We start from the raw sequence: 11,895 nt of genomic DNA, 5'->3' as shown, positions 1-11,895 counted from the left end.
TACACACATGCAGGGTGCCATGACATCATGAAACATTTCTGGTTCTTTGGTGGCACTTTGAGATTTGAATAAACAGTTGAATTTTATATTCTGTTGAATATGATTTTTCTCAACCCCACCTATTTATTTAGTATGATATTGTTACATTTTATATATTTGTCACTGGGGAAATTCTAAAAGAAAAAAAAAGTGTGTGTTCTAATTGTATAGTAACCGATAACATTGTAATGTATTCAAACTTCAAAATGGCAAAACGTAAAGGTGAATGAAAATCTACAACAGGTAGATAATACAGCACAATTTAAACTGTCAGTTTCGCACTGAACGACAAAGAGGTTACAATGGTGTGTAACAGAAGACGTGGTTAGATAAACAAAGAGTATTGCTTGCTATCAAGTTTTTGGATATGTTTGATTAAAATTTTATTCAAACTCACTATTGTGGTGTGTTATGGGACAAGATCCCAATGTACATTGCAAAGTGTATCTATTTCTGGGGAAAGAAAAACAGTGTTGCAAATGTTTTTAGGTTATACTAGAACCTTAGGAAAATTCTCCCAATAAAATTTTGATATCAATAATGCTGCACCTATATACATATATATATATAAAAATACATGTACACATTTCTTGACAGATACAAGGTCATTCAATAGTTTCCTTGCCATTACAAGTATTATTGATCTAGAAGTGAATATACCAGGTTTTATCCCAACTTTTAAGATACAGGAGTATATGTATCATATGGTTCACCCTCATTTAATAATAATGGAGACGTATCTTAAAATTTTCACAGATATATTTCTATGACACCGATCATGAGTTACAAAATTGAATGAAACATGTATCAAACACTTCTTGATGAGTTATAGGTATTTTTCTGGGAAAACAAACCATATGTGCAATCATTTCAACAAGCTATTGATCTTCATGTGCAGTATAGTAATCAAAGTGAAACAGTGTTCCCTACCAAATTATTGGCACCACAAGTAATGAGCTAGTGAATATTTAAAAAAATTTATTTTATAATGCTGCTGTTGTAACTTTTCAAGTTGTAAACAAGATATATAATGTCTAACTTGAAATACAAAAACTAGTTTTGTAATTAAAACTCTTTATACTGGGTAATAAAAAAGAAAATTAGTATAAATGTATTCATAAATAATATATAAATTCAATTTTATATAAAGTTATAATTCAATTTATTTATATAAAACTGATTAGTAGATAAGACATTTGCTACTATGAGGAGGCAAAGCTCAATTGCAGTCTACTCAGGCATGAATTTCCGCTTGTAGCTCTTGCGTTTGTGGACTGTCTCAGGGCATTCTCGTTTAATGCTCCAGCAGTAATCTGCCATCATATGTTTGTCCCATCTCCCTTGGTGACGCTCTTCCATGGTCTTGAGGTCCTGATGGAACCGCTTCGCCTTGCTCGTCACTTACAGCTCCTGGGTTCTCAGGGAATCTATCAAGATGACTGTACAGGTAATGGAGTTTGACACTCATGTTACATCCAAGATCATGAAAAGCTGACAACATATTCGCTACAAGGGTTTCATAGTTGTCAGCTTTTTTTATTACCGAGAAAGTTTGCCATCACCGCCACAAATGAAAGCCATGCAGTCCTTTCCTTGTCGTTCATCTTTCTGGCAAATTCTTGATCATGCACAAGTGCACGAATCTGTGGTCCATCAAAACACCTGCCTTGATCTTCTCGAAGGACAAACCAGGGAGCACAGAAAATATGTGTTGGAAGCATTCACCGTCAGTATTCAACGCCTTCATAAACTGTTTCATCAAGCCCAGCTTGATATGGAGAGAGGAAATATGATCTTTTCTCGACTGACAATTGGATCGTTGACAATATTTGGCATACCTGCCTTCAGAGTCTCACGTATGGGCCACTCCTTCTGGTTCCAGTGCTTTTCTCGAGCTCGGCTGTCCCACATGCAAAGATAGCAGGGATACTTTGTAAATCCTCTTTGTTGACCTAAGAGGAAAGTAACCATTTTGAGGTCCACACAAATTGTCCAGTTGTGCTTTCGTGGTATTTTAGTAGGTCAATCACAGTCTTAATGTCATTATATTCCTCTCGTAAATACACAGAGTGTCCAATTGGAACAGCTGCATAGACATTGCCATTATGAAGTAGAACACACTTCAAACTTTGCTTAGAACAATCTAGAAATAATCAGCCAGTCATTTGGATGGTATTCTGGCATCCCTAATTCCTGGAGAAGACCTGAGATATTATGACAATAAACAAACATATTCTCCTCTGTAGTATTATTATGAACTATCAGATGCAACAGATTTACACTGATACCACAGTATTCATTTTATATGAAATGGGAAACATTGCATAGTCACAAATTTCTTTTGTATCATAAACTTTCTTCTTTCACTGGAAGACTTTTTAATAATGCCAAAATACAAAACTACATACGGCCAGCTTGAAAATTCAGTTTATTGATACAAGACAAATATACTTAAGATTTCATAACTGTTACAGGCCAAAAGTCTACGTAGCTTAACACTGCAAACAAAATCACTAACTAACACAAACATGAACACTGTTTATAAAAAACAAAGGTCATGAACTACCTTTTCACTTTAACACAAAGAAACTAGTAGTTAAGTTGCACATTCCTCATTCAACAAACCTTTGCCTCACCAGGTTACTAAAATATTTATTGGTAGAACATGGAAAAAGAACTTTGCACAAATCATTTTTCCCATTCACTGTTCATTATGACCTGTTATATGAAAATAAAATTCACAAATGAGTATGTTAATTAAAAATCAATATATTTTCAAAGAAATGGATCATCAGATTTTCCTCTCAATCATATTAGCATAAAACTTTAATTTTAGAATTGAAAGAATTTACACTGAATTCATAGGATACTATTTAAAATAAAGGTTATTTGCTTCATGGTAAATCTAATGGTTTAATGTATTGATCAATCTGTTTAAAAGTTATTTTTAGCTTACAATGTATGGTTTATTAGAATTTTATATTTCTCTTAATAGCATCATTACCTAGAAATGAATATTTTATAGAAAATGGATATACTTGCAAAATAGCATTGAAATAGACTTGAAAATATAAATGAAAATACCAAAATTTAAAACATTACACAAATATTTTATTACTCAGGTGGATTAAAGGTAAATACCTTTACATGAAAACATTAAAATATCTTGTTTCAGATTGTGCATTAAGCACAGGTAATATCAGATGATTGTCTTAAAGGATATGTTTTAAATATGATCTTACCAATTCCCCTTACTGCAAGATATATGAAATATTTTAGTTAAAAATGTTAAAAGTTGTTTAAAGCAAAATCTTCATTGTTTATTATCTAAGTTCAGGATTATGTGCTTTATTTACTTTGAAAATGTGCATTTTAACAGTTCAAACAAAGTTTCATTGGCTCTTAATGAATAGAATTTTGTATAGGATGACAATTAACTTGAATATTTGTAAACTTGCTTTTTATTTATACTAATGAGTTTAAATGATGTGGAAAATGTATCTTTTTCGAGTTAAAAGGAAACAATACTTTTATCAATATCTTCAACTACAACTTTTGCAAAAAAAAGTAATGTATCTTTTTCGAGTTAAAAGGAAACAATACTTTTATCAATATCTTCAACTACAACTTTTGCAAAAAAATGTTAAGAAACAATTTGAAATAATTAACAAAAGTGTTATATACCAGCAGTCTAACAGATTTTTTTCATAAAACTTAGCAACAAATATAAAAATATATATTTAGAAAGGATTATACAGCTGTATTATTTAAAACTAAAACAACAATAGGGTTTCTTTTAAGAACTCATTGAAATTTAGAATTTACCTCAAGATGTTCAATCACAAAATAAATGGTTCCTAACAAAGGTAAAAAAGTTTGCATTCTATACATCTGTTTGAAAATTTGAATGTAATTTTTATATACCTCTTACTAGAATTTAGAAAAGGACTAGTTCAGAGAAATTTTAAGAAATAAGAAATTATACGTTATTCTACTTTGTTAGGTCCAGAATATTTGCACTGCATTATATATGTCAAATTTTAGTCCATAGGAAAAAGTACAAGATTTTAAGGCTCAATGAATTTTTACCCAAATATGTAAACAAATTCAGATTTTGCAAATGCTTAGAATAGTAATAAATAAGTCATAAAAATATAAAATATTTACTAGATTTGCAAACAGATCATTATAAGTTAGATTTTTACTACTACTAAACAGAAATAATGTCCCAAAAGTATTTTTTGAATTTTTTAATAGGCCTAACCTTTAGCAAGTAAAGCTGAAAGTATATATATAGATTTGGCTTCATAAAGAAAACATAACATTCAATTTCAATGAACATTTTAAAAATATACACTTAATTATATAATCATAAAACAGAACCTCTTTCCTAATCTCTCCAAACAAGATGAATTACTGAACACTAAGATCAAATACTAAAAACACATTTCATAATACTGTATCCAATTGTTTTTGTAATAAATATTACTAAAATAACTTAATTATTTTCAACATACATACAGGTAGATATTTGGAAAGATGTTTTGAGACTTTATATATGTATTTTACAAATTAATTTTTAACTGAAGTCTTTTTTTTTATAAGGTACATCTTAAAGAATAAGTGTGCTTAGAATTATAGCTGTATTAATTTTATTCTCTTAGTATTTTACTGAACATACTAGTGTAGCTTAATTAAGCAAAGAAATGAAAAATGAGGTTCAAGTTATAATAAATGTTCAGTGTTTACTAACTTATGAAAATATTTTGGTTATATAATCACTATTACAGTTTAAAACTTTAATAACTGTGTGCTTATGTTTAGTCTTATCTTAAACTTTACTTTTTATCCTTGAGTGAAAAAAGGTATGCTAAATATAATTATGAGACCTTAAATGTACTAAGTTTAGGTTATATCCCAAAGGTGCTAAATTAATAATGAAATAACCTTAAAACATATTTAAATTATGATCCCTAATTACTGAAGTAGTAAAGAGATTATTAATATCTACAGCTAAGATATCACAGTTTAAAATTTCCAATGCTGAAAGTATATTATCTAATAGTAAAAAATACTGAAGTCTAACACACTAGTATATAAGTACACTGCCTTTTTTGATGTCAAATTTATAATCCAAAACTATTATTCATTACCTAGCTAAAGGATGTGGTTTTTGAAGGCAAATAATATATTTTAAACGTGTAGCATATTTCTTTTGAAAAATTACAGTTAAAAAGTTGCATTCTTGGAAATATTAATCTTGTAAATAATATACAACTGATTCTTTCTTTTTTATTAACAATTACATCAGTAATGTTATTAAGGTCATTTTATTCTAATAAAAAGGCTTGTAATTGGATTTGAGTTAATCATGACAATAAGAATAGTAAAAAAATTGTAACTGTACACTATAAAAATATGATAAAAAATTATTACACATGACTAGAATGTTGACAAAAACCAGTTAAAATGTTTGAAAAATCCAACTTTACAATGCATTTATAAATGTAAATTTGAAACTAGAACCACTTGGCACCTGGATGGCACTTTTCATTCACAAATTAAATACTTTTGTATAATGAAGGCCAAATTGACAGGTACTAGAGCCTCTTAAATAGACAGTTGCCAAATGCATAAGTTTATTATTTTAAATTGAATTTTTCTTCATCAGTATATATCCATTATTTTGATGACCCAACTCAAAGTCAGGATAACTTATTAATAAACAAAGTAACACATAAAAATTTTAATGAAATAATTTATTTAGTTTGTGGCATTTTTCAATGCCACTACTATTAAATACAGATGTAAATATAACCTAAACTTATCTTACGACAAATACATCTTGTTCATAACCTACTTAATATAGCCCACAAATTGGGTTAAAGAATCTGATATTGTGAAGGCATTTCACTTAATGTTAAAAAGAAATATATATATAACAAGAAAATAAATCACTAAACTAGAAACCCTACAGCTAAAATGCTTTTAAAGGCCTTACAGGATCTGTATACAAGTCATTTATTACTAGCTTAGTTTGCTTTGCACAGTAGAATGTTCTGAAGAGTCAAGCTTTACAGTTACCTTGAAACAAAACCACAAGAAAGAGGATTTTGCATCTTCAGTCAATTAAGATTTCAACAGAAAATATATTTATACCATACAGATCAATCCAAAATAAATTACTCTTGCATTATTAAAATAATTGCTATTCTAATTTTCACAACAGCATCATCAGCAAAGCAATACAGTTGTGATCTTCAAATTCATTATGTTTGAACCATCAGTGTGAAGGAGGTCTGTACAACAAAATGATTCACCTCAAAAAAATTTATTTTTATACAGTGTTTAGATGCAACAAATACCATAAAAACCACCTGCTTAACTGTTATCTGCAAGTTTCAGGATAAATTTTTCTTTTCTCACAAACTACTTTTTGAGAACAACTCAAATTATGATTATTTCTCCAGGTGATGTAATATTTAGGTTATCTTTGAATTATTTTTTATAAAAATGTCTACATTTGTTTCAAATTCTGAAAATTAAGATAAGAAAAGTTAACATTTTCTTACACTTAAAATATATTTCCAATATATACCTTCTCTCACGAAATAACTCTTGATTTGTACTGTCCTCTATTGGCACAAATCTTCAATGCTCTTCCACCTCCTGTTTCTGCAAATTCATATGTAAATGACCATGCAACAGCTCTCCACCAATATGAACATGACAAATCCTATCATAACCAACATTTGTTTACATTTGCATTCATTAATCAAGTTTTGAGACCACTTGGAAGACCTACACCATATATAACTAGAAGAAAGGAGGCTGGGTGATGAGAGACAAGCATCTATCAGAAATACATTTCTAGTGTGGAAAAATGCTAATTTCCAGGAAAATATCTTACCTCCACCCATAAAATAGCCAGAATCCCACACAACTAGTGGAGGGCCATGGAAGAAATTATCCACCTATAGGAAGCGCCCAAAGAAAATCCAGAAGGTGTGGAATCAAATGAGAAAACATCCCATTTCAGAAAAAGAGTGCACCACATCTGATTCAGGGAAAGCAAGCTTCTGTATCAAAATCCATCTCCACTTGCACATATTTCCAACACAGCCAAAACCAGATCTGTCAGGAACCAACATCCAGCAGATGGTGGGAAGAGGGACTGCAAACCTAGGGTATATCTTCAGTCCGTAACCTAGCAGCAGTAGGCATTTTTCATCTAGTCCAGCCAGTACATATGTAAGGACTTACTTAGCTGAACCATTATCAACTAACACCAGACCCTCTGTGAATGTACATCCAAAGAATGGTTGTTGGGAGGAACCTCTCAGTCTGAGGGGTAAAGTGCAATGATAGATATATATTCATGGCATTACAAAGTACTTCATTAAAAACCAGGCAGCACATGGAATTATATGCCAGGTCTGCAGTAGGATAGATGTCATTCCATTGCCGTGATTTTAATCACAATTGGGCTATCTCTAACCAATGTACCTCCGGTGGATGGTAAGGAGGAGGAACGCCATGGTAAAAAAAAAAAGCAATCAGTCAGATATATGGACAGTAATATGGCATAAGTGGTACAACCAAAACCTAGCAACATCTGGAATCATACATCAGGTCTATGGTAGGAAATGCTATACACCATCAACACTTGCAGAATGCCACTACCTTCCTCTCAGTTGAGTGGTAAGATTCATCACTCAAGAGGACAGACTTCCATGGTCCAGCAGCTAGCAACTGGTAAAGGGCAAGGACTCCCATGCTTCAAAAGAAAGGTCTTTATGATGGAAATTACCTCCTTGTGTAAATCATCTAATTAAAAAATACTAGTTTGATTGAAATAATTTTTTTTTTTAAATCAAGTTTAAAGAGAACCAGGGATAGTTACTACAAACATTTTTCATAATGAAATATTAAAAATATATGCATTTTTAAATCATGTAAAAACAAAACAGTAATTTCCAATAACCTGTAACAAAAAAGTTTTAACTAAATATCTTCAACCATCTAAGCAAAATTTGGGAGTTGTATACACTATCAGTTGAGATGCTATAGCATCTTGAGATAAGGAACATTTTATATACTTGCAGTTTAACTCACCGCACACCAAATCTATAGGACTATATTGAAAAAATTGAACTATATTGAAAATAATTCAGTACACAATGTATACAAATTTGAGCAAAATCAAGGGATTTTATATCAAACGATGATAAACAAAAACAAATGATTTGTTCAAAATATAAACATGATACAGAAGTGATGCTTGACAAAATAACATTGTGTAAAGCTTAAAACAACACACTTTCCTTTATAGACTTAAACATATAAATAAGAGATCCTATTAAGTATCCTTTATTTATAGCTAACCTGAATATTACATGTAACAGGATTGTGAACTTGTTCTTGTAATGGATCTGCAACTTGTAACCTGTTTATGTAAATGCAAGTTCTGTTAATCTTGACATACATAAAAAAATAGGAGTGATTATACTTTTCTTTTTTTAAAGTCATTAACGTGCATACATCTTACAACCTGCAAAGGACCTACAGGGTATGTCAGCAATCTCACATTGACATACATTTCACAGAGCCTACAATTATGGGATCCACACAAACTTAAATCAGCAGATATTAATCTAATACTTTTAATTAAATTCATAAATAGATAATGGCTAAAACAGATGGGATAGCAATGAATTATTTACTCTGCCATACTTCTAGTCTTTAATATTGCAAAGTATAGTGTGTACATAACATTTTCTCTCTCAAATATGTCACTATTTTAGAAGTCTTACATTACTCAACTTTAGTTCATTTGTAAACTTTATGTGCCAAATGTTCCCAAAATCCATAACATGGATGAAAATGTGTATTAAGGTGCAACTTGAATTACAAATGTTTCATATCAGTAATTCCAAACAGGAAACAATACATGCAGTTGCAAAAGATACATTTTTATGCAAGTTATTTTTTGAAACAAACACATGATCAGTGTACACACATACATCAGTACACTATATACTTTTTATAATGCTAGACAAACTGTTATTATGCCTATTTCCAATAACATAAGAATGTAATTTAAAATTGACAGAAAAGCATAAATTAAAACATTTTTTGCTGATTTTGTAAATGTTACTTCATTACTTCTGACAGTCAATATCATGTGAATAAATAAGAATATGATGTTAGATTAACCTCAGCTCAGCCTCCAGTAGTCACTGAGATAGCCTCAGAAAGCTATTCAATCACTTTCAACTCCTCTAAATTCCTTGTTTCCTTTCACTGTTGTAGACTGATGGTATCGTTCTCGTGCTGCATAATCTTTATTTTCTTCTGTAAGTTGAGCTGCCATTACTTCCATTCCTGGGTGCATTGGTGTTACAACTATCTGATCGTAATCTGGCGGATTTTGCCTAAAAAGAAGTTAAAAATTAATTTATGTACAAAATACAGATATATACATGAAAATATAAGAACTCAATGTAAGTGTTTTTTTTTAGAGTGATCGGCTTTTTACTTAAATAGTTTACGTTTAGGTCACTTTCAAAGAGTTTATATTCAAGTTTCAAAACTGTATTGTCAAATATTCAGATTTATTGAAGTAATACTTTTTCTTTAGATGCTCCAGCAAAATGAATATATAACAAGTTTTAAACTAGTAGTGACAATAACATTCTGATGATTATCCACTACTTACAATAAACAGTTTAGTTAACTTAGGTTTAGAATGGCTGAGCAATGGCAACATTTCCAGAAGAATGTTGGTCACTTAAGGAAATCATCAGAGGAAGCTTATAAAAACATTTTCATTTAGTCATTAAAGACTGAAAAACTTTATTTATTACACACAATATTTGATAAAAATGTAATAATAAAAATTAAAGACTAACGAAAACAACACTAGTTGTAATATTTATATCTAATTTTTCTGGAAATATCTGTGATGGAAGTGTGTTCAGACTGTGGTGAAATAAACTAATATTTTTACATATCAACAATGGTACCTTTTAATGAAAAGTCAAATTTTAAGACTATTTACAAATTACATCAATAAATATAATCACACCCTCATTTACAGTCCTAGTAAAAGTTGGGTTCTTGTTGTGAGAAGAGATCTTTTACTTAAAATTGTGCTCTATAATAATGAAATAGTTGTTATACAAACTAGACTTATTTTTCTAATTCTCTGTATCTTGAGTATCTGAAGTGCGAATTTTTCTATGGAGTTTTGTTTGTGATGGCATTCTAAAGCTAGCATCGCATTTGTTATTTCAGTCTCACACACACAATACATTCATTATCATAAGATCAGTAGTTAAATTACACTAAAAAAATACTTTATTCATTTCCTCTCTGTATCCATCACAACTACAGTAACATACACCCTGGGGCAAATTAATTGAAACAAGACTGAAAATTACGATTTTTTCAATTTTTTTGCATTTTATTTCTGAGAATCCAAAAATTACTCACAAATTAATACATGATATGACCGCCTTTATTTTTCAGCAGATTATTAAGTTGCTTTGGTATCGAGTCCACGAGTTGACTACAATCTTTACTAATTTTTGGATCGCGGTACCACACCTCAATTAGCTTATCTTGCATATTACAGTCTTTTGCCCGAAGTCCTTCTTTACAAATCGCCCAAAGATTTTCAATAGGATTTAAGTCCGGAGAGTTTTCAGACCAGTCCAGCATCTTTTTCGCGTTGTCGTCATAAAATTCTTAACAAGTTTCGATGTGTGGTACGGAGCCAGATCCATCTGTAAATCTCTTTCAATTCTGGAACGGCTATTTTCTGCAAAACTTCGATGTACTGTGGTTCTTGCATTATACCTTCTACGATATGTAAGGCTCCGACGCCATAGTAGCTGAAAAAGCCCCAAAACATCTTCTTCGAGGGATGTTTTACGAACTGATTGATGTGAGATTCTTGAAGTTTCTCACCTGAAGATCTGCAAATATGCAAACTTCTTTGACCCTGTACGAAAAAATGAGTCTCGTCACTGAATAATACCTTCCTCCATTGTTCTTGCGTCCAGTTCTTGTATTTCAGACCCCACTGTTACATTTTTTTTCTTCGCATTGGTAAAGAGTTGTTTTTTTGACTGGTTTCCTTGCCCTTCTAATGCAATTTTGAATGATGTAATATTCCTCAAAATTTCGTCATATATATCCCAAAAATAGATCGACCGTACTGCAAAACACAGCTAATGATGCCATCTGTGTGAAAAAATGATTATTAAAGGAAATCAGCAGGTCCAGCGAGCCTACACCGGTTGCCATGCTGAAAATATTGTAAAATGACCATTTGTTTCAATTAATTTGCACAAGGGTGTAACTCACACTTTTCTGTGATAGTTGTTCAGAATTTTATTCACTTCTATTTGTTATTTTCTGTAAACTTTTTTAGCTTAGAATTGAGTTTTTTTTTAACTTTAAAAAATGTTTATTATTTGACACTTTTCTTAGTGTGGAAAAACAAATCCTCTGAAACTATGTGGAAAGAATTTTGAGTTAGGTAAATATATTACATTATACTCCACTGGTAAACTAGTACTTTAACTCCAATATAAACAGGTAATATTTCTTTATTTTCTCTTGCCACTATGTCACCTTTGTTCTTTTAGTTTTATAATATATAAACAGAATATTATATTATGCATTTTAAGAACTGTGACAAATATCAGTGAATTAGTTCTGTTTAAGAGTGCCTAAAGGCAAGAGTGTTGTCTCCTCAGTACAAAGAAAATGAGGCACTTTTGGTGAACAAATATGCTACATTTTTACTGAAAAAAAAGTCAACTAAACTATTCTGTTAGATCCATTTTG

At 30.7% G+C, this 11,895-nt stretch overlaps 1 protein-coding gene across 8 annotated transcripts in view; it reads right to left on the bottom strand.

Moving 5' to 3' along the window:
* Positions 1–2,448: 2,448 nt before the first annotated feature.
* LOC143223272 (solute carrier family 12 member 8) overlaps positions 2,449–11,895 on the bottom strand; it is a 55,284-nt gene continuing 45,837 nt past the window's right edge. For 5 of the 8 annotated variants that reach the window (XM_076451019.1, XM_076451021.1, XM_076451023.1 and 2 more), the window contains one exon: positions 8,234–9,473. In XM_076451019.1, coding sequence (XP_076307134.1) covers positions 9,302–9,473 — 172 coding nt within the window. In that variant the 3' untranslated portion in view covers positions 8,234–9,301. Of the gene's footprint in view, positions 2,758–8,233; positions 9,474–11,895 lie in introns of those variants that run through there. The other 3 variants (XR_013012792.1, XR_013012791.1, XM_076451025.1) reach the window with 3 other exon arrangements.

This window comes from Tachypleus tridentatus, chromosome 8, assembly GCF_004210375.1.
Source record: "Tachypleus tridentatus isolate NWPU-2018 chromosome 8, ASM421037v1, whole genome shotgun sequence".
Lineage (NCBI taxonomy): Eukaryota > Metazoa > Arthropoda > Merostomata > Xiphosura > Limulidae > Tachypleus > Tachypleus tridentatus.
Note: the sequence above shows the minus strand (reverse complement) of the source record. Positions and strands in the feature narration are given on the sequence as shown.